Source organism: Schistocerca americana, chromosome 3 (genome assembly GCF_021461395.2).
Source record: "Schistocerca americana isolate TAMUIC-IGC-003095 chromosome 3, iqSchAmer2.1, whole genome shotgun sequence".
Lineage (NCBI taxonomy): Eukaryota > Metazoa > Arthropoda > Insecta > Orthoptera > Acrididae > Schistocerca > Schistocerca americana.
In genome coordinates this window covers 627,716,314-627,740,637 of record NC_060121.1, presented here as the reverse complement: position 1 = coordinate 627,740,637, position 24,324 = coordinate 627,716,314, and the positions used below count along the sequence as shown (strand labels likewise).

The following is a 24,324-nucleotide window of genomic DNA, read 5'->3' as shown; positions in this document are numbered from 1 at the left end:
TTTCATTACGCTCCAGTTTCTCAAGCATGAGACCGAAAAGTAGCACAACGAAATTTTTGTATAAATTTGGAATCGTCATATTCTTCCATAATGTGTGCGATGTCCCCTTTTCTTCTCCTTCCTCATTCTAACAAACAGTCTTCTCATGACTAATTCTGTAACTATTCCTACCACTGTCAAAACTCATTCTCCAGTTAACTTCACTAACCTTGCCACAGTCACCAGTTTAGTTATCCAGCAATTATTCTCCGGTTAGCCGTTATTACGTGTTCGTACGATGCATTTTCAACGCTGCTTCCAGAATTGAACTTAAGTGGCTGATAGCCAGGGACTACAACTGGCCCTGTCTAGTGTAGCGATCTGATCAAAAAATTTCTGTCAGAATTTTACTTTCTTGGATACACCGAGAAGATAATACGTAATCTTCCTTACCTGTTAGTCATTTATTTCCACTCTGGTGGTCTGAATCTATGGATTTCGCTAGTAATTATAACAACGCTGAACATTCGCAAACCGAATCAACCACATAAACAAGCAGCAGTTGGCATTCACCAGTTCAGCTTTATTCCACTCAGCTCGTATAGCCCCATCCCGTTTTGTCTGCAGGAAAGTTTATTTCTAGAAGTGACGACGATTCCCCTGGCAGAGAATCACGTACATTATGAACGCATTCAAAAATCAACTTAAAATTCATTCAGTAATCAACTTAGAATGTGTTCAAAACCCAGCAGGGGTGCGTTTCAAAATCGTATGAATAATCGATAGACCGATGTGCGCTGGATGCTAGGTGCTTTGTGAAACAAGGATTTTTTCCTCAAGAATATGAATTTGCCCCCTCACTCCGAAATTGCCGCCCGGTTCAGATACCCTGCTTTGCCCCCACTCCCCACTAGATCCGGGTCTACTGCGCACGCGTGAATCTGGCAGCTTGGGCGCGCCAGTAAAATTTTTCCGCGTACCGTGTGGCTGGTTGCTCCTACTGCTGCTTACACAGCCAACAGCCACATTTCTGTAGCCAGAAGTGGGAGAAGGTACTACTCATACGCGACTCAACTGCGCATGTGCATGAGCCCGCTCGTAACTGATTAAATGAGTCTAATGTAAACAGTTATGACGTCATGCTAATCGAAGGCAATTTGTTGTTATGAAGCATTGCATAGTCTTCTGAAAGCCTTTGACACATTTTGCTGTTGGGAGATGCGTGTACAAGCACTGTGTTATTTTATATGGCGCATTTTCTTTGCAATTTAAGTTTTATTTTCGTTTTTTTCTCTCATTCATGTTTTAATGCTGCAGTATTATTCTGCCATAGTGGGATACAGTAACATCCTTTGTTAGAGTAGCGGTTCTTACCAGTCAAAATTACAAAAATTTAACTGAAAACTAAAACAACGAAAAATTCATGGGTTTTTCCCGGTTTTCTCCCGGATGAAAAAGTTTCCGGGCTTTTCCTGGATCTCCCGGTTGTCACGGGTCGTATACACCCTGTTGTATTAATACAACTACACCACAGCTAATACCAATACCAACAAAACTTCACAAAAATATTAGCTAAAACCAAAAAATTCAAACGGCCACTGGAACACTAAACGAAGTTAAAACACTGAATGAAAATTTTAGTGAAATATTTCTCTAGAAACATGAGAAACGTCAGTTGAAAACTAAAGCATGAAATTTACTAAACGACTTCAATGTACAGAAAACTCTAAAAAACACACACAGCAAGCAAACGTTACCAAAGGTTTCTTAAATCATTATTTCATCACAAACGGCATGAAACACCGCTGAAAACTATTAAATTTAATAACTGTATAACAATGCACAAATAAGTTTGTCAGCACTTAGATTTATAACTGCTACAGCTGGGAAATTATCGCCCCTTTCTACACTCCCTGTCATATCAAAAATATTTGAAAAAACTGCTGCCTTACAGATACAAAGCTTCATCACACAGAATGATATCATTTCATATTACCAATTTGGCTTCCAACAAGGCAAAAACACAGTAGATGCGATAAATGAGTTGACTGAAAAGGTACTTCATCACTAGATACAAAAGTTAAGGTCACAGGAATATTCTGTGATCTTACAAAAGCATTTGACTCTGTAAACCATGCCCTGATGCCTCTCAAACTCCACAGGTATGGAATAAGGGATATTGCTTTGAAATGGTTTGAATCATATCTCCTGGAGAGGAAAAAAGGGTAGTAATCATATCAAATGGAGCAGATTACTTCTCAGCATGGATAACTGTGTCACAAGGTGGTCCTCAAGGCTCAGTCTTTGGACCTATTTCATTCCTGTTCTATGTAAACGGCTTGCCTCTCAATACAAATACTCATTTAACTTTGTTTGCAGATGATACTTCTGCTCTAATTGAAAATGAAAACTGTGACAATATATCACAGTGTGTCATGAATGTGTTAAGTAACTTGAAAACATGGTTCAGTCTAAATGACTTGAGGCTTAACATTTCAAAAACCCACATGATGAGTTCTAAAACCAAACAGTAAAAAACTGAAGAACCTGACTCAGTCAGATTCCTGGGAATAAAAATAGACAGTACTTTGAGTTGGAATTTTCATATAGAATATATAACAAATAAATTAAACAGCCTTGCATTTGCAATGGAAATTTTAGTCTGTGCCACTGATATGGCCACCAGGAAAATAGCATACTATAGCTATTTTGAATCTATTATTCAAGATGGCATAATTTTTTTGGAAAACCTCGGAAACATTATGCAAATTTTAAAGTTGCAAAAAAGAATCATTCGCAACATGTGTTCTGCATAGCCGAAGGCATCATGTTGATCATTATTTAAAGACCTAAAAATATTAACTGTCCCCTCTTTATACATCTTTGAGGTGGTTCTTTTCCTATGCAGCAGAGCTGATCTATTAAAAAAAAAACATCATTTTGAACACTCATACAACACAAGGCATAAAGAAAACTTTACGCTCACCTCACAGCACTTAAAACTGCATGCTCAGACTCCTCAGTATATGGACATGAAAATTCACAACACAATAAAAGGGTGTGACATAATGAGTATGAAGATAAATATTTTAAAAAGCAAGTTACACAATCTTCTAATTGAACGATGCTACTACTCTGTGGAAGATTTCATGAAGGACAAAGTGATACTCTGAGCTGGATCCCTAAAATGGAATAAAAATTTATGATAAGTTATAGTAGATGTAAATACTGTAAGTTTGACAAATTTTAAATATATAAATTCTCCACAAAGTATTATTGTAAGGGTGACAAAAGTTCAAATAAGCTAACTGTAACTTTGACATGTCTCCTGTACATCAGACATATGTTCTAAAATTGTGTATGTTACGAGATGAATAAAACACATTTCACTCCTAGATAATCCTTACAAAGCAGTCTGATTTCGGAATCTCTGTCTAACCATGATATAGTCCACCAAGAATCTTCCGACACTCCAGGTCTTTCCCAAGTATCCCTCCTCCTAATGTGAATTTTTAATGGTGTAATTTCTACAACTAGCGAAATTTTGTAGCAAAACTGAATTTATCTTTCTCTCCTGTAACTGTTTTCTATTACAGCACATCAGTCACGCATGATTCTGTGCATGTATATAAATCTATCTCCTTCTCTCTCTAGCTGGAGCTGATTTGCTTCTGGTTCTGATGAGAGAAAACACATCATTGAATTTTCACAGTAACTCACTCACACTGCCCAACCTTTCTATTCATCATTATTCACCTGACCAGAAATGCCAATCTTCTTTCAATTTCACTCCTCTGACCCACACTATCACACTATATCTAGACTGAGCCTTTGCATTTTCTTTTGCACATTTTCTAGCTTCCCTGCCACATTTAGACTTCAGACGCTCCACACCCCAGTTCATAGAATATTACTCTTTCGTTGACTCTTCGATCTTTTTCTCACAATCACTCCCCCTTGGCATATCCTAATGGGGAATTAATCCAGAAACTTTTGTCAATGGAGAGACCATGACTGTTTTATTACAGGCCACATGTCTCGTGGATACACAATGACAACCAGCACAATAATAGAAAAAATTACCTTCATTTAAATTGACTTTATAGCATAGAAAGGAGTGAATGATGCAACTACAAAAATCTTTTATCATTACCCAATGATATTAAAAGCGTGACATACAACAAAGTTAAATTTGAAAGTAAGCTGAAAAAGTTCCTTTCTGGAAATTCCTTCATTTACAGGGGAATTATTAAACCATGTGAAATGAAATCATCGAAACTTCTGAACAGTTTACTTTAGGATGTTCAGACTGCATGGTTGGCCACGGAAGATGATGGGATTAGTACGTACTGTATGGTGTGGTTTAGCAATAAAGCCCACTTTCATTCGGATAGGTTCATCAATACGCAAAATTGGCACATTTGGGAGACAGAGAATCTGCATTTCATGATCAAGAAGTCTCTTCACCCTCAACGGGTGATGGCACATTGACTACCGAACAGTACGTGAAGGTTTTGGAAGATAATTTCATCCCCATTTTCCAAAGTGACCCTTATTTCAACAAGATGTGGTTCATGCGAGACGGAGCTCAACCCCATTGAAGCAGGAGAGTGTTTGGTGTACTGGAGAAGCACTTGAGGAACCGCATTCTAGTTCTGGAGTACCCAGAGGCCACTGGCTTCGGCCTCGATTGGCCACCATATTCTCTGTATCCGAAGCAACTTCGTTTTGTGGGGCTATACTGAAGACAAGGTGTATAACAATAGCCCCAAAACCATTGCTGAGCTGAAAACAGCCATTCAGATCATCAACAGCGCTGTTCTGAAACTTCAGCAGGTCATCCAGAATTTCACTATTCGTCTGCACTCCATCATCGTCAACGATATCAATGATATCAAAGATGTAATAACATAAATCCGAATATCGGTAGTGATGTTTGCATGTTGAATAAAGTGTGCACATGCTGTAGTTTGTAACCTTTTTTTTCCTTCTCCCCCATATAGCTCAGTAATTGTCACCCTGTAGAAACTAGTAGCATATTTAGTACAAAAGCTTTACACACACACTTGTTATCAAAATAAATACTGTATCCTTTTATGTGCTTTCATCTGTAAATAGTCAGCATGCAATCAAATTTAAATATTAATTATGTCAGTCTACTGTAAACTACCTCAATTCAATATCATTATGATATATCATCCAAAGTAACTCCTGGAGCATGTAACTGATAACTAATAACATTAATTTCTTTGGCATTTCCCTCACTTACAATGGGTCCAACCTATCACATTTTATTCCAGTTAAATCTGTTTTCTCCCTACAGTCATCTTTAATGTTTCTTCTTCTTCTTCTTCAACACAAGAGCTTCAAATGACAAACATTTTACCTTAATTTCTATTCCTAAATGTCCAACAGTTATCCGATTCAAAAACTGTACATTCTATTTTATTAATTTCAATCATGTCTGTGAAATACACAGGTAAGGGTCTTAACTGTTAATTCAGCCATTTAGTTTTTGTAAAATTAAACAGTAGATGCCAAAATTAGCTTAAAAATTAATTACCTTTAGCAATGTTGGCATAGGTAATCCACATATCTAATACTTTCCGCCAATGCAGTGGCATTCCACAGTTGAACTTAGATCCAATTTCTGCAGGCAAACCTGGAAAAAGGTAACAAAAATATACTACACCTGTATCTAGATTGTAAAAAAATTCTACTTACCTAGTTTCAGCACACCCAATACAAAAAGAAATAAAAGGGGACACAATGCTATGGATGCAGGTTTCCTTCACTTGTAATACAGCTTCCATTTATGCAAATTCCCATTTCATACTTAGATTTATGACTCTAAGTTCAACCTGCTCTGCCGTACGCCCCTTTCTTACATATTTTGGTTTAATTAAAATAACCCAACAGAAAAAAATGCACAACCACTATAACTGAAGACTGAGATAAAATTATGTCGAAATTGTTCATAATAATAATGGTAATACTAAAACAGAGAAAATAAAATATAGCATAGCACTGAGACAGGTGGTATACAGATACAGCACCGGACTTTATTCTGTCAGCAAGGAGTTGACATTACTGTCACACTCTGGAGGTGAGAGTTCTCCTTTGTATCCATAAAACACTCAAGTAAATCTATTCATAGCTGATTTTCTAATGAATTTCCTACTGCAAAATCGCATGCCAGCTGAGAGAGAGGGGGTGGGGATTATTGTGTATACATATGGTGTTATGCACTCAGGAGAAAAAGGGATGGATCACAATCTCCATTCCAAACATGTGTCTATTAGCTCAGACAAGAGATGGGCAAACATGATCATCTTTGGAAAGCATTCATTTTTACTCATTCATCACCATTACTTTATCTAACTGTGTATGCTATACGGATTTCACACAGTTCATTTCTACATGGATTGGAGGCCAGCTCGTGAAAAGGAGAGGGGTTGGGGTAATAAAATTTCTTAGAAGGCATCACATTAGTTGAGTGAAGTGATGAGCTAGTGACCACAACCCAGGTACAGAGAGGTCAGAGCAAGCTGAACAGAAATAGGGATTATGGAACCTGCTTACGACAGGGTGCGGACCACCCCAGCCATCACTTTTGAGGAAAGCTCAATGTCTTAACAAATACAATCTTTTTATTTTATTTATTTCATTGACAGGAAATTACATATATTTCTGTGAGCATTGCTAGCATGAAATAATTGGAAGTAAGCTGTCATCTCTCAAACCAACATTAATAGTTCTCTTTAACAATTTTTGGGTGTATCAAACTGTCACACTAACTGTATGGGAAGTAAAGATTTATTTGGAAAAATCGTGACTTCTGACACAGGAGCTGAGAAACTGAGTATTAAAATTAGAAACTTTGTACCAACAATGGTGGCCACTACATGAATATGCTGGAGTACTTAAAATTATAATAATGCACGGAAAGTTCTCGTTAATAGTAACGAATTATTTAGGAATAAAGGGACGATCCACCGAAAGCCAGAAGTGTCATCGACAAATACACAAACAAAAGGTATAGAGCTTTGTTTGCCAGATTTTGGAATGAAATTCCTTTCTAAAGCTATAGGAGAAACATGCGCACGCACGCACGCACGCACGCGCACGCGCGCGCCCACACACACACACACACACACACACACACACACACACACACTTACTCACATGCACGTGCCTGTCTCCTTACATTGTGCTCATTTGACTACCAGCTCCACTTAAAATTATTTTTCACACAAATGTATTTGAAAATAAAAGGAAAAAAAGCACTACTTTATGCATTCGTGTGGAAGCTATTCACAGAAAAAGTCATCCAACTGTGGATCTAAGCAGAAGCTACTAGCTCCAAAAGAGTTGAACATGCTGTCATTCTTTACATGACAATCCCTCCTTTTCTAAATATTTTCCCTTCAGGCATGGGCAGCTAATTTATAGTCTCCAATGTTTAACATTTGGATTCCAATATTCACATAATGATCTGGTAGCCATAATACAACTTCTGACATTCTAGATCATGTGAACAGGCATGTCATTAACATTCTGATGCATCACAGAAAGTTTCTTGAAATACATTTCTTTTTTCAGTTGGTTGGGTTTAAGGGATTAAACAGCGCAATCATCAATACCTTGGTCAAGAAGCAGTTCTTATGGAGATACTGACATCAGCCAGAAATTTGATCGAATTATGAAATATGTAGGGGTGGTAAAATTGAGGCACTGAAGGCAATAAACGTGAGAAACAATTTAATGAGAAGTAACGGTATATGGGTCAGGCCAGTAAATAGTTCAGCAAGTGAACTAGGGGCTCCCAGGATTTATCTGTGGAGAGAGAAATCTGACCTGCTTCTGCCAAAGCAGAAAGGGTGAAGCCACTGAGAGAGTAGAGAATGCTTTCTAGCCAGGAGATATTTAACAGTAAAAGTGAGAAGTAATGGACATAAGTTGTATCAAGAATAAGAAAACAAAGTGAGAGAAATAATCATATCAGCAAGAGGATGAGCCACGCAAATGTATCCAAAGACTCTACATATGATGGGAGCTGTCCCTCCCACAGCTGTCCCATTACCAATCCATTACTGTCAAAAGAGTTACACAGGTGTACAGCATCCTCCATTCATTAAAGTCCTATCCCTAAAAGGGAGAATAGGGTGCACAAAAAAAATAAATTTCCACACCTAAAATAAATCAAAACAGAACAAAAAATGGATGACTGAGGGAGCTGGCAAAAGAGTACAGTCAAGGGTTCTCCAGGCCCAGCAAGCAGCAGAAGACACCCCAACGCCAACCACTTCGACCTCACAGCAGTTTAAACTGTTCTACCTGAGAATAAAATCCAGTTTCATAGAGGAAACAACGTACGACTTCAACAGTCCATGAGCCATTCATCAATATTAGGGGTAAAAATCTGGAAGACCACACTTAACATGGAAAGCCAAAAGGAGTAGGTCTCCCACCAAGACATGAAATAGTGTTTGTTCAGCTCCACAACTACAATGCAGGGGTGGCTCATTATGTAAGGTAAAACTATCAATTAATTTGATACAATCAATGAAGAGGTAATATAAGATAGTGGACTCATTCTGGGAGAAATGGAAGTAGTAGTGGTAGTGTAAAATTTATTAGAGGGGGCAGCAGCCCAGCAGATGATGTTCCATCTCAGAGTAAGGAGAGGTCTTCTTTGCATCCACAAATACACACCCTGGGATCGCCAAAGCAAATGTGGACAATAATCGATTCTCTAGCCTTACATTCGATTAGTTCATTCCCTGGGATACTCTCAAGATTTTGGACACAGAGAAAGGCAACTGGGTATGCACTATGACTAATGCCATCCTCTCAAGAGAAGCGAAAATGACTGTGGATGAGGAGCTGGTGAGGTTATGGCATGGAATTCCATGTGTCATTACACTGCAGATCATGAAATAAATAATTTGGCATCTTGGATTTTTGCCTCATGGGTAGGAACTTGGCCGATGATGTGTGTTACTGTTATATGCCACAAGCAGAACAAAGCAGCCACCATACTGCTTGGCGTTAAATTTCATATTTGGTAGGTTTTATTTCTCATGGCGTACATGGTATGAATATAAATTGTTTGAAAGCATCAACAAATTGAAGAGCCCCTCAGAAAGTGCTGTTTTAGCTACCATTTGTTATAATACAATGATAGGAAACTAAGTATTCATAGATAATGGCTTCATGTTGCTGATGTTTTTAGTGTTGTAACTTGAGTGCAACAAAAATTAATGATTTCAATGCTATGGCACAATGATTGCCTACCAAAAGCACATCTTTTCTGGTACAATTACCATATTAAATATGAATGAATGACATTTGTAGGCACAGTTCTTGAATTGTGTATGTCATTTACAGTGGCCCAGTAGCTATGCCACAACTGTAACACATGTGCTGGTATTCTTTAGAGAATACAGCACAACCCTGGCCAGCACTACCTTCCTTCAATGACACGGTTTGATGCAAGGTTTGTGGTAAGCACACTTGATATACAAAATATGTAATATTCATATCAAAGGAAACACGGTTAGGCTGTATCAGGTCATAATATCAAAAATGAGTATATTCATGATTTGTACAGTTTGATGTTAAAAACAGTGTGCACTGTGCGTTGGATTCGAGAACACCAGGGCAACAATGGTGGACAGGGTATGATAATGTTAAAAGCTGGTCACCATACACGCAAAGCTGATGGCCATGCCATGCTGTCAGATGTTGTCGCTGGGATAGCAGCCTTTAATTATTATTAAAAAAGATATTGTATTGTAGAAAAGAAAAAAAAGATGAAAGACTCTGTATGATATTAATTCATGTATCAGTTGTTGTCTGGTTGTGTTCACAGAATTAAGTAGCACATATACATGTGAGCAACCTGAGTTTCAGTTATTACATTGACAATACAAATGTGTTATGGAGAATGAATAAAAATGAACAGAAGATGTTATTAATGGAAATTTAAAACCTTTGTTGAGAAGTTACTTGTTGCAAGGGTGTTTGTGAAAGATGCTCATCATGTTACATCTTATCCAGATCATGTCATTGAACAGAACCTAAATCATAAATTGAGTGAGGCTGAGAAAAAGGGAAGTGGACTATCTTGAAGACAGATGATTTTCAGTGCAATGACTTTAGCTGTTGGAGGCAGTATTAGCACCCATGATCAATTTAGAAAGGCTAGTACATGCTCTTTAAGTGAAATACAGTTTTCAAAAGTGAAAAGGTGCCATAACTTTTCACACTGGTGTAACGTTAGCTCAAAGACATGAATTACATAGCTGCACTTATGACTGATTAGTTGTATGTGCTAATATCGCTGGTTGCCTTAGCAACAGATGACAATAACTATATGATGACATCCCTCATTTGCAAAGATGATGGGGTACACAGGATGGTCAAGGAACCATCGAATGGTGATAGGACACTGACTACAAGACTAGTGCAAACGACACTGATAGCCAGACACACCCCATAATGATGAACAACAGGTCAAGCAGTTTCAAAGTGGAAGGAGCCATTGAGCCATAAACTTCACAAGCATAATCTAGTCTGGACAAAACCAGAGTATGATGAAGATGGAAAAGACAAAGTCTGCAACCGAAAATGTGTGGGCCACGAGGCAAAGAGCATTAAGCTTCCACACACAGGTAATCTTCAGGTGGTTAATATGGGGTAGCAGTGTCAGCTTTTTATCAAAAATAAGGCCCAAGTAATGGGACTGTGCTCCAACATCTAGGTGCTGGTTCCCTAAATAAAATTCTGGATCAGAGTGTACTGTGGGTTGACAGCAAAACTGCATAACCCGCATTTTGGAGGGAGAAAACTGGAAGCCATGGGAGAGGGCCTATCCAGAGGCCCATCAGATAGTGCATTGGAGCAGGTGTTCTGCAGATGTTACCGAGTGGGAGCTGCAAAAATCGTCGATGTTAAATGCCAGAATAACCAGATGGCCAACAGAGGTTACGAGCACATTCATGACAATGACAAAGAGTGTGACACTTAAAACAGAACCCTGGGGCTGTGTCAAGTGAAGAGATAAGAGCCTTCAAGAACCCATTCAGTGAAGTGTTAATTGCAGGATTCAGCTTGGTGAGGGTAAAAACAGAGGGGGGTTTCTTCAGCTCAGTGCTTCTGCCGGAGAAACATAGCAGGATAGGAAGTGGACGCCGATGGTACCGCAAAGTGTGTCATGAAATGTTCTGCAAGTACCGAAGGATCAGTACAAAGAGCACCCTGTAGAATAAGACCTTGGACAGCTGATTGTCAGTGATGACCTAGAAGGCTATGGAGTTTGGACCAAACCTGCAATGAAGAGACGTACATCCCCAGGGAGGAAACATAGTGCTACCAGCCTTTAGCAAGCCTTAGCATGAAGCTGCTTCAAATCGATAAGGCTGGTCTGTGAACAGTGACATTTAAATCATAGCAGGGCCTGTTGGCCATCCTAGATAGAGACTGCTACCTCTTTGATCGATGACCAGGATCTGTAGGAGGACCTGTAGGCAGGGCGATAGCAGTGCCAGCGGCATGAAAAATAGTTTCTACATCTACATTGATACTCCGCAAGCCACCCAACGGTGTGTGGCGGAGGGCAAGTTTCAGAGATGTCTCACACAAACGCAACAATGCAATCTGAAAGAGAGGCACAAAGTGCATAGCAGACATATATAAAGGCCAATTGGCTCTGTGGAATGCCCAACATGGTGGCCTGTCTGCCGTGCAGCAGCAGGGGAATGATAGAATTCACCAGAAAGTGATCACTGTCACAAAGATCATCATGGGGTGACCAATGCCAGAAAGCCACCTGTGCAGGGGAGGAGATCGTGGGATCGATAGCGGAAAAGGAAAAGGTGCTGTGAGTGGTACTGAAGTGGGTAGGGGAACCTTCATTGAGGACACAAATCAAAGCCTGTAAGAAATTGTTCAATCAATCGAAGTGGCACTCCCTCAAAGAGTGTAGCATGCACTGAAATCCCGAGGAGGAGATACGGGGGCAAGAGTTGCTGTATTAAGGGAGGCAGGCCAACAAAAGGAAGTGGTCTATCTGGTGGGAGGAAGACACTGTAAATGGTGATTGCTGGGGTGATTTGCACTCATGCTGCTATTGCTTCCATGTTAGTATGAATGGGGATCATGTCACTAATGACATCAGTATGAACCAAAGTGTAGATCTCTCCAGACACTTTCCCGTTGTCGGCATGGTTTCGGCAGAATGCCCAATAACCACGAAAAGTTGGAGAGTGGTCATCAAGAAAGCGCATTTCTTGACGGGAAAAGATACAAAGCAAATTAAGAGGAAACAAGCTGTATTTCCAGTTTCCAGAAGGTGACAGTAATATCCTTAGCAATTCCACTTGTTTATTGTGTGGTGAGAGTCCAGGTTAGACATAAAGAAGCCGAGGGGAGGTCATGTCACCGGTGCAGTGGTCATCACCTACGAGGGTGGGGTGACATTCATAAATAAGATATCAGACTCAAGTTGCAAAGGGGGAGATGGTACCTCATGGGGAACCAAGAAGGGGAGGCTTGTCCTGTGACTTCTTCTTCTTCTTCTTCTTCTTCTTCTCCTCCTCCTCCTCTCTCGGAGGTTGTGGAGGACAGGGCACAGGGGGATAGTAGGCTCTCGCAAAATCTGGAACCGAAAGAGAGCGGGTGACCTTGGGGCACACAAACGGTGCACCCCATGGCTGAGTTGTGGTAGCAGGCCTAAGGCCGGAGAGACACTGGGGAGGGTCCCGAAGGAGCGGGAAGGGGACACCACTGGCATGTGCCGAAGAAGGGAGGCACTTATTCAGCCAGGGAGGGTGTATGGCAACCAGAGGGGAGGGCATCGGAACCACAGGAGAGGGGGATGAAGCTGGGGTAAGGAAGTGGTAGTAGGAGGAAAGGATGTAACAGAGGCAAAAGTGGAAGAAATCAACACCGGTTGGAGTTGGTCATAGTTTTGGCGAGCCTCAGCATAAGACAGACATTCCAGGGACTTGCACTCTTGGATCATCTTTTCTTTCTTGTAAACTGGGCAATTTGGCAAGCATGGAGAGAGAAAGTCAAGGCAATTTACACACACAGGTGGCAGACCACAGGGGCTTCCCTCATGAAGTGGGTGGCCACAGTCATCACAAAGAGGGTCCGCTGTACAGTGCTAAACACTGTCTTCCCCTCTTCCTTCCCACTGTAACCTCCCTCTGCCCCACTAAGTCACCAGTGCGAGTAGCCAGCCCATGTGGTAGGGCTGTTATGTACCCATTTGGCCTAGCCCTCTAATAACATAGGATCACCTCATGGGTGGCAGGACGTACAGTTTCACACCACAGTGGTAACACACAACCTTAACTTTCTCTGGAAGGGTATCCTCCTTGTAAGCCTGAATAAATGTGCCCATATTGGTGCAGTTGTCTTTACGACCCTTCTCCACATGTCAAACTAAATGAACCACATTGCTCCAGATTAGCCCAGAGTTACTCATACATTTGCAGGATGCGATCCCTATAGTCACTTCCTGGACCATATTCAGATACTGCTGACAGATAATTGACACCAGAACGTCACCAGGGCAACCACAAGCACAAAGAGCTGCAGAGTGGGCAGCAGAAGACGCTCTGATCAACAGGGAGCCAGACTGCTTCTTGCTAAGAGACTCCACTTTGCCAAATTTGTCCTCTATAATCTCCACAAAAAAACAACAACTTTGCGATGGTGAATGTGTCCCCATCCATCATAATACAGACCACATAGCAGGGAAAGTGTTTCATCCAAAGACTGTGGGCCTGGCCCTCCTCCCAAGGTGCAGCCAGGGAAGGGAAAGCTGCACGGTCATACGAAGCAGCATTCAATGATCTGCTACCACTCAACATGACAGTCTTTGGAGAATGACCAGATTTCTGCAGTTTGATATGCTTCATACACCAAGCATCCACATGACACCACCAACTCTGATCAGGGGCTCTCCCCATGGGAATCACCCAGCCACAGTAACGGCTGCTTGGCATGATGGCTGTTGCCGGGAGTTCCAATGCTCCAGGATGACAAACAACGTCTCCTTTGCATACATGGGGAGGTAACAACTCTTGTATCAGTAGTGTGATCCTATGTTATTAGAGGGCTAGGCCAAATGGGTACATAACAGCCCCACCACATGGGCTGGCTACTCGCACTGGTGACTTAGTGGGGCAGAGGGAGGTTACAGTGGGAAGGAAGAGGGGAAGACAGGGAGAGAGAAGAATCCATGCCATAGACACTAGGGAGGGAGTTCTTCCCCAAATGGCTCACACTAAAGACAGAAAATTTAGAAGTGGAGGTCAAACACCAAGGGTGGAGCAAAAATGCCAAAAAGGATGAAAGGGAACTGGCAAGAGGAACAAAATCACAAGGAATATGGGTAAACAAGTGGACAGTCAGGTCAACATAAATAAAAACACAGAGAGAGGGGAAGGAGGGAGCAGCGGGGAGGGGCATGGTGAAGGAAACAAGCCCAGGAGGGGAGAATGGGCTGCAACAGCTCGGGGCCCTGGGGGCACCATGCACGAACTCAAAAACGAACCGTGAGCCCCGGGAAGGGATGGGGCGAGTGGCAGAATAACCTTATGGAATAGAGTGAAGACTAGTAAGCTCCTAAGAGTGTTGAAAGACTGAATCGGTCAACACATAACATCAGAGTTGTTAATATCATTGCAAACATATTGTTATTATCAAATTACAAAGTCAGGCCAACCGAAAGACTTGGTGAAGAAATATTACATCGACCTGCTGTACACAGCTTAAAGCATTGTGGACTGCGAGCTGTGAAAAGAAAGGTATCAGGTTCACATCCACTTGCTTCTATTCCTTTTTTTCCTAAAAGATTCGAGTAGAAGAACTATCTCAAAAGTTGATGTTATTTATTATAAACAATGTATTTGAGGCAATTCTTGTTGCAGAGGCCAACAACTAGACTGTTTCCCCAGTGGCCAGAAATCTTGACCGGATGGTCAGAGTAAATCAGAAAGTAAAAACAAGTTACACACTGAAAGTTTTTACGGTTATGAAATATCTTGTAAAATATGGGTTTATGGACTAGCTTATCTCTGTATTTTGCCTGTAAACATCTTTTTCAATTATGGTGCACAGCTTTGAAAAAATCTCCTCTTCCATTCAAATTAAATTACAATCAACTCTTGATCTTCAATCCATCTGCTAAGATATGTTATTTCAGAGTGCTGGTAGTCAATGCAACATTGAGAATACAAATATTATGTACGCACAAACTGACATCAGACTCTATACAATAACCATACTCAATTTAAAACCGAAAATGGGATGGAAATCCAATTAAATTAACAACCCCTATGTATCTCAGCTGGTTGGACAGCATTACATATTGTGCCACTGCCAGCATTTACTGTTCAACTCATTGATGAGTCCAGAACCTTCATCGTGATTTTTTTCACTCTTCTTTGACAATCACTAACGCAGCTGACACAGCTATTTTATGTGCTTCTATTTTCGTAAGGAAACTAAATGGTTGCGAACCAAATAAAGCTAATAATGGATGCAGGAGAGTGCGGAGGGTACAAATCATGTTAACCAGCTCATCCCGTGTGCTGAGGTCAGATGTCTTTTCCACATCCATGTCAGTGTTAGCTGCCTTGTCCCATGGGAGGATGGTCGAATAGCGCAAGTTGTGAATAACAGATATCATAGAGTGATAAAAGTATCATCAATCAATAGCCTGGAGACTGCTCATTGAGTTACTACAAACTAAACTGCAGTTGAGAGTGGTCCATTTGACACAATGTAGGGCTCTGTTAATGGCTATCACAACTGCCATAAAAACATAACATCATAGCAAGCAGAGAAGAAAGTGTGCTGACTCCCTCCGTGTTAACACAGGTAACGTAAGACAGATGGCAAGCCCATAAACTATGAGAAGCACTGTCACTTCCAGCTCAAGTTGACATGATTTTGCCATATTGGAGGGTGTGTGTTGGTAGTGTCTATGCTTATTTTGTGAGTTTGTTGGAAGTGTTGTGAGTGAATGTCACAGAGTTGAAGGCTACGGTGGTAAAGTGGTGTTAAGAGTTGTAGTTACTCATTTTTAAAGAAGAAGAAGAAGAAGAAGAAGAATGAAATCTGCCTATGTGCCTTGTTCTTGTGTGCAGATCAAGCAACAGAGAAAGTAAGGGTAAGCATTTTTTTAGACCTCCAAAAAATGTAGTAGAGTTTTCCAAATGGGTGAGTGGATGCAACCTGTTGCAGTGTATGCTACTCTCAATGCAACTGCTGGTGATTTCGTCTCACAGAAATTGATTCAAGAGCAAGTTGGCATACAAAAATTACTGCAGTCACTTCTGATGGCAGTCAACCAAATAAAAAGGTCTGTCAGTGGTTAAGAATTAGTGCCAAAAAAAATAGTTACCTGCTCTGTATCAAATCCAGTTGACGAAACAAGAAGAATTTGGGCAGTTCCAGATGCTATTCATTTAATAAAATGCGTAAGGAATAATTTTTGTTATAAATTGAAGGTACTTTGCAGCGATGAGATCATCAACTACAATTTTTATTGAAGAGTTTACGAACAAAATAATTCCTCAGAATTTACTAGATTAAAAGTCTGCCACAAGTTAATTTCTATCCACTTGGATCCATCGTCATTTCAGTGAATGAACTTAATATTAGCTCTGCAGTTATTCAATAACTCAGTAGCCAACAGAATAAAATTCCTCAGGGAAACTGAAGTGGCAGGACTAGAAGGCAGTGAATCAATGGAATCATTCACCAAATGTAGGAACAACTTAGTGGACACACCTAACTCTTCATTTCCAGAGGATGCTTTGTACAAAAACTTGGAGGCTCATGAAACATTAATGAAATGGAAAAGCATCCTCGGCAATAGAGGTAACAGCTTTGCTTCCAAAAGACGTCTCCAGTTGCTCATATTAATAACTGAAAGTACACTAGGAATATCTAAATACTTATGGAAAAGAGATCCACTTGAACATTGTTTCGATATCATAAGGTCTCCGAGTTGTAATGATCATTTGTAGTCAGTAACAGACTTCCTGAGCTTGCACATGTTACAATGTGTTTACATTTCTACTTTCATGGTTTTTCAGTGGAAATTGCGTACATAAATGTGAATTTTCTTTGACATCATACGTAAGCCGGATGTGGATGTTATCTAATATTTGCAACAAAAGAATAGAGACAGAGTTCTGCAACAGGAAGACATAATTAAAAACACGCCATGCATTCCACATAACTTGACAGAGGCTCAACACTATCCACAACATATGTCAGAGAGTTTAGAAAGCTCCTCGGCAAAATAATGTTTAGTTTATCATCTGGTAGGTTATGTGGTGTATCAAGTAAGAAGATTCACAAAATGCCTGAAGTGTTTGTGCCATCTAAATAGGAATTTGTCTGACATGCCTCTCTCTCTACTGACATCTATTAGAGATTACGGCTCTTCTATAGGAAAGACATTGCTTACATACCAGTTGAAAGGCATCTTCAAGGTTCTCAATCGGATGGAAAGAATCTTCACAGTAAAACTACATGAGGATAGGTTATGAGGCAACATTTTTTATGAATGTTTAAATAATTTGGATCACATTATTGTTGAAATATCGAGCAATGGATGCTGCAAAGATCATGTGATGGATATCGTTCCTAAGTTGATTCTTCATTATATAAAAAGCCGGTTTTTCATGGGCATTAAACAAATTTGGAAGAAGCTGATATTTTCAAAAACTTTGAAGACTGACCAGAAACTGTCTAAACTAGCAGACAACTTATGTCTACTAGAATAAGTTAAACAATATCCACGTACCTTTCATTTCATTACATAAATTTCTTGATCATTCAAGTTCGTGTGCTGTGACTGCCGTGGTAACATGTACTTCCATGGGACACAAGCAGAGCAGCTGATATCTTGCGGCAGAACCGGTGAACTATGAGAGTCAGCACACTTTCTCTTCCACTTGCTATGACTACATGTTTCCATCAATAAATGTTGTTGTGGACTGACGGGATGTGCACAATCAAATACCTGCCTATCCCTTGTTTTAGAGCTGTCAGTGTAAATGACAGTGGTTCCCCAATGCACCTGAAGAACTGAGAGGCCACAGTGGCGATAATCTTCAGATCCTTTAACAGATCGGTCCTAATTCATGGTCTGGGTAATAAATGAAGGGGTGGGGTGAGATGGTGTGGGGTGAGGTGAGGTGGAATGGGTTGGGGGTGGGGGTGGGCGTGGACAGGAGTTGAGGGCAGGGGTGCAGGAAAACAAAGAGACCACATACTCACGAGGTTAGCAGAAGTTCTTGTTAAAGGACTTCACTGGAGGCACATTCCAACTAGTAATCAACTCGAGGGCAGATGTCAGGGTCGATACCACAAGAGTTGGTACCAACAGAAAAATCCCTGCTTCAGCAAGAAGACTGTCTACAGACTAGTCTGGAAGGTGTCAATGCCTGGTCTTACTCCACAGCAATCAATTCATTCTAATAATTTATAAGCTGCTGCCGAGCCTTACACTATAGTTCAATCAGGATGAGACCAAAGCACAATAAATATGAAGGAGGGTAGCGTGATCTGCCCCCACAAGATGTGAAGTAACCAGAGGGCATTACACTTTCTCACTTCAGTAGACAAATATAGGGTCGCCACGTCAGCTTTTTTGTTACAGAGAAGTTCCAAATTTACGACTGTGCAACGAAGTCTGAGCGCTGGGTTTCCAAGCAGAGTTCTGGATCAGGATGGACCATGTTACAAGGACAGAAATGCATCAATAATATTTTCACTAGAGAGAAGTGGAAGCCATGAGAAAAGGTCCAAGTGGAGGCCCATGGATGGCACCTTCGAGCTGGTATGAGATTGGGACCAATAGCAATTGCAAAAGCCATCAACATACAACTCGAGAGTCACCAATGGTCCAAAAAGGGTCATTAGCCAATTGATGGCAGTGAGGGGATGTGTAATGCAAAGCATGAATCCCTGTCAATCACCATTCTCTTACACCCAGGAGGAGCTGAGAGATGTACCTATCCTGATTCGAAACAACTGATGGCATAAAATCTGAAAGGACCCACAAAAGTTCATGACATGGAAAGTAAGTAACCCTTGATGGTACCAAGCGGTGTCATATACCTCAATCGGCATTTAGAAAAATGCCTGCCAGATTGCTTTTCCGAATCCAACCAGATGGTCAATTGTGTATCCTGTCCCAGAAACCACACTGATAGGACACACAAGGCTCCGTGATTTGAGAACCCATCATATTCGCCTTATTGGAAAGTAGGTCACAAGGTTTTCAGCAAGGACCGAAGCATTGGTACAAGTACCACCACAAAGAAAGAGATTGGGAATGCATGTTGATATTTGACAGCCCAGGAACCTCCACCTAGGTTTAAGAGGCATATGTTCCCAAAAAGAAAACCTACGGCTCCAACCATTCTTCTTACTGTGTTTACTGGCATAGCAAACCACAGTTGAAGAGTTGCAAGCAAGTAAAGAAGATGGTCCAAGAAGAATGTCGCTTGAGACATTTAAGGGCCCTTAAATCAGCCTGAACAGCTGTTGAAATGTCTTTGGTCTACGACGACACCATTCAGTGGCAGAAGGGACTATATAATGTTGAATAGCAGTTCCTGAGATGTAGGTGATCCCACCAGGGACATTCCCCACCAAGTCATCAATGCAATCTGAAAGACAGAGGGTGAAGGTAGCAGAAGAGGTATACAACTACCAGTTGGCCCCCTGAAGAGCTCACCAGGTTAATCAGTCCATCACTTGGTGACAAGGGAGTGAGAAAAAGAAAGTAGGAATCAGGGGAGGTGAGGAGGGATTGTCACATGAAGTTGGTCATTGCAAGGTAAGTGCCCTGCCTAGAGGCTAATATACATTATAAATTTTGAATGCTGGTGTCATTTGCATTCGCACTGCTTTAGCTTCCACCAAGGTGCAGAGGGGTGTCCACTCACCAATGACATCTGTGTGAGTCAATGTTCAACCCCTCCAGCTCTCTTGGTGTCAGTATGGTTCTGACAAAATGCATGGTAACCTCAAAGAGTTTGGTAAGGTAATACAGATTGCAAAACAAGAGGAGATTAAGTGTTGTCACTCTGGCAAGTGACTGTAATATCCATTGCAATTCAATTAGATCATGATGATGATAGTGTCTTGGTTATGCATGAAGTGGCCAGGCGATGAGGACATGACCCAGGATCACTATCTGTCACCAGGGAGGGGGGTTGAACATCACTGGACACTGATTCTGAATCCAATAGAAAGGTGGATAAAATGTCTCTGGGATCACCGAAGTATGTTTCTTTTTTGTCCCTTTCACAACTTTTGGCCACTGAGATCCTTGTGAGGGTTTATTCACTCTGGGTGAAGGAATAGAAAAGAGTGGACAGCCCTGGGATCCACATGGTGTGGCTCCCCAACCCACAGGCTGGTGTCGGGTCACTGGTTTACGGATTTCTGGCGATAGGGTTTCCTAAAGGGAGCATTTTCAGTGGTGGATGACAGACAGGAAAGTTATTTCTTTTGCTGGGTGGTAGGAGTGTTTCCCTAAACTAATAGTGCTGCAGGAACCATGAGAAGGGAGGGCCTATCTCCCCTGTGGTCAAGTTTATCTGTGTGCTACCAGATGTCTTGACGTTGATGGAATAAATACTCCAGGAACTGATGACAACTTAGCCACGGTTGTGACAAGGGTCAATATCATCACTGAGATTGAACTGTAGCCATCATACTTTTCTGGGGCTTCTAAATATGGGAGCATCCGTGAGCTTTAGTCCTTCGCTTTTGTTGTTTTTGATTAAGTTACCACACTTCTGGGACTGAGGAGGGTAGATGTTCCCACAACTGACACAGACAGGTCGGAACGCTCACAATGAATTTTCATAAAGTGGATGAATAACCACAATCTCCCCAAATGGGATCACATGTATACTGGGAAGGCATAAGCCCCAAGTGCTGCCATTTAAAACACTGAATGCAGGATGGAAATCCGGCTTGACTTTGCGTCATTTACACCAGACTTTTTTACTTTTCCCAGAAGTGAATCCCCTCAAAAGTCAGGAAAATAAGCTGGTGTCTGCTTTGTTTGGTGGGCCTCAACGTGCATGACAAATAAAGTGAATCCCTCATCTCTCTAGTTGTTCATGCAGCTCTTTGTCTGTATGAAGGGTTAGTTCCCAGTGAAAAATTAATTCCTGTATCATTCTGAGGTTCTTATATAGTGTTCTGGTAACATGTACATAACCAAGTTGTTTACAAGGGAAGAATGCCCAGGACTGGGTAGCATTTAGCATCCTCATTAACATTTAATCACACTGCAATTTGTAAAGGGAAGAGAGTTTGTCAGTCACTTTTTCAATAATCTCCACAAAAAACACTGATTTAATAGAGAGAAAGGACAATTCATCTGTTCAGATGCAAAACCAGAAACATAGGAGAATAACAGTCGACAAGTCGCTTCGTTATGTTTTCCTCCCATGGCAAAGCCCAAGAGGAAAAGTTTCTAGGATCACAACGATAAGCACTAAATAGTGGTCTGCCCAAAAGTCTGCAGGAGATTCATGGCCACCAGCTGACAACTTTGGTCATTACATGACACCTGATATTCATCACAATTCCACCTAATCTTAATGAGGTCTCTTACAACGTATGCCACCCTACCAGAGCAAAGGCCACCTGGCACAGTGGTCAGTGGTCTACCACCATATGGGTACTTGATGACCACCCCCCGCTCCCTCCACATCTGGACTAGGTACCTTGCTGGACAGTGGGTGACCTATCCTGCATGACACCACGACCAGGTTGGCAGAAGAGTATTTGTGTTAGAGTATAAGTCAGAGAAAAGGAAATGAAAAAGTCCTGCAATGATTTGTGGGTCACACACGTACTCACAAAATTGTGAAAAACCTGGGTGCAAGACTCTTTCGTGTGCTATGGTTCATTTATCAACAATTCTTTTAAAGCAGTCTGAATGAGGTATTTAGTGTCTCACACCTGTAATTAAAGGAATTCTACCATTTTTGACCATGCTCTCCCTTACATTTTCAGCTATCAGTTCAGCTGATGAATCTTTACCCCTCCTGTTAAAGTTTTGTCTTGTGTATTCCTGTCTCCTAATAGCAGCAATGTGTGTAGCTTCAATGTGAGACCCAACCAATGTCTGCAGAAATTCAGTCCTTCCCTGACTGCTCTGTTCATCCAGGGTTGACCCACATTTGTGTGTGAGTTGTGACACCTAGGTTATGCAGGTCACTTCTGATACTATCTCAGCTTGAAGGCCACTAATACTTGCCTCTTGTTCTTGAACTTGTCTTTTACACAAAACCTACATATCCCTGGGAAAAGTCTCACTAGAAATCCCTTCTCCCGTCCCAGTGCAGTTGTGTCAGTAAAAGGCAATTCACCGTCCCCACCCACACACCAATACCAAACAATTAACCAACATGTGACAGCATGTACATTTGCCACTCATGGAAAGACTATTACAATTAAATTACACAGATATGTGCCTACATAATGGGTTTGTACAGCTGTGTTGACAACTGCTGACACACACAAAAAAATTTGGCCTACTTGTCACAATTTAATCAAACCTGCTTTAATTTCTATAGATAAATAGGAAGTACTATGATACTTAGTCTTTTACATGAAATGGGAGTGCAAAAAATACACCCAGACAAACTTCATTCCACATTTATTGTAAACCAATTTTTGTCAGAGTATGTGTTTTCCCACCTTATAAACTTTTCACTTTTAATGAATAATACTATATTAAAACAAAGATGATGTGACTTACCAAACTAAAGCGCTGGCAGGTTGATAGACACACAAACAAACACAAACATACACACAAAATTCAAGCTTTCGCAACCCACGGTTGCTTCATCAGGAAAGAGGAAAGGAGAGGGAAAGACGAAAGGATGTGGGATATGTGTGTGTGTGCGCAAGTGTATACCTGTCCTTTTTTCCCCCCTAAGGTAAGTCTTTCCGCTCCCAGGATTGGAATGACTCCTTACCCTCTCCCTTAAAACCCACATCCTTTCGTCTTTCCCTCTCCTTCCCTCTTTCCTGATGAAGCAACCGTGGATTGCAACAGCTTGAATTTTGCGTGTATGTTTGTGTTTGTTTGTGTGTCTATCAACCTGCCAGCGCTTTCGTTTGGTAAGTCACATCATCTTTGTTTTTAGATATATTTTTCCCACGTGGAATGTTTCCCTCTATTATACTATATGAAAAGTGATACTTTTGTAAAATGAACAAGAAGTGCCAGTCATACACTTGTTTACTTCATAATGTGGATGAAATTAATGGTTAAACCCAAATTAATACCTTAACTTTACAGCAGCACAAAATGACTATGTCTCATCTGCAACCAAAACTACTAATTCCATTCTATAAATTAGTATACTTATGCCACTGGCGACAGGAAGGGCATCTGGCCACTCTCTGACACTAACATCCCCAAATCCATAGTAACAAGGCCGACCCCGTGTTGAAGTGGGACAAAGGCCCAAAGAAAATGATGTTGATGAGTATACTTCATGTCAGAAGAAAAAAAAAACTGCTTTACTGCTGATTTTTTTTTTTTTAAACAACTGACAATAGGTACATGTAGCTGATGCATCCACAATATCACAAAATCAACACTTCCTTAAAGAATTTGTTTTCAATAAACAAAACAAAAAATAACTAACTCTTTGTAAGAGATAATGAGGAAACTTCTTACTATCAAACTGTTCAAATGATCAGTCTGCGGAGAAAACAATTTATAATGAACAGAAAGATACAGATAGGTAATGTTACAAATGAAGTTTTGGAATATCAAGTATGCAAACATATAAATAAGAGGACACACTGGATCACTAAAATTAAATACTATGGCAAAGGTCATAAACAGAATAATTTTACAGTAATTTTTCTGAATAATATAAAAACACTCAGATACCATGAGGTAGATCATAACAATGGTTCAAGATAAATCTGATGAATTGATCAGTAAATGACATGACGAGCAATCTCTGATGATATACAGTAAGAAAATAATAATCTGCAAGACAATGCTAATTATTTATGCTACTGTAAAGTTGTTGGAAATGAGCTGCATTAGGCACAGCAAGTAGTTTTAAGGAGCTATATGAGAGGTATCAGAAGCTAAGGTTACAGGACCGATATTCCTGGAGTTTAATTTATTATAAAGAAATTAGTAGCGTGTGGTAATTCTGGTACATGGTGTTGGCACCTGCAGAGTTTCAACCACCTGCCCCTACAGAGATAGTTGTAGATAAACATAAATGGCAATTTGTTTGGAAAACT

The 24,324-nt window shown here is 40.7% G+C and overlaps 1 protein-coding gene across 4 annotated transcripts in view; it reads right to left on the bottom strand.

Annotated features, from left to right (window-relative positions):
- LOC124606880 overlaps positions 1-24,324 on the bottom strand; it is a 305,942-nt gene that overhangs the window by 86,508 nt on the left and 195,110 nt on the right. For all 4 annotated transcript variants that reach the window (XM_047138973.1, XM_047138974.1, XM_047138975.1 and 1 more), the window contains one exon: positions 5,543-5,641. In XM_047138973.1, the coding sequence (XP_046994929.1) occupies positions 5,543-5,641 (99 nt within the window). The remainder of the gene's footprint in view (positions 1-5,542; positions 5,642-24,324) is intronic.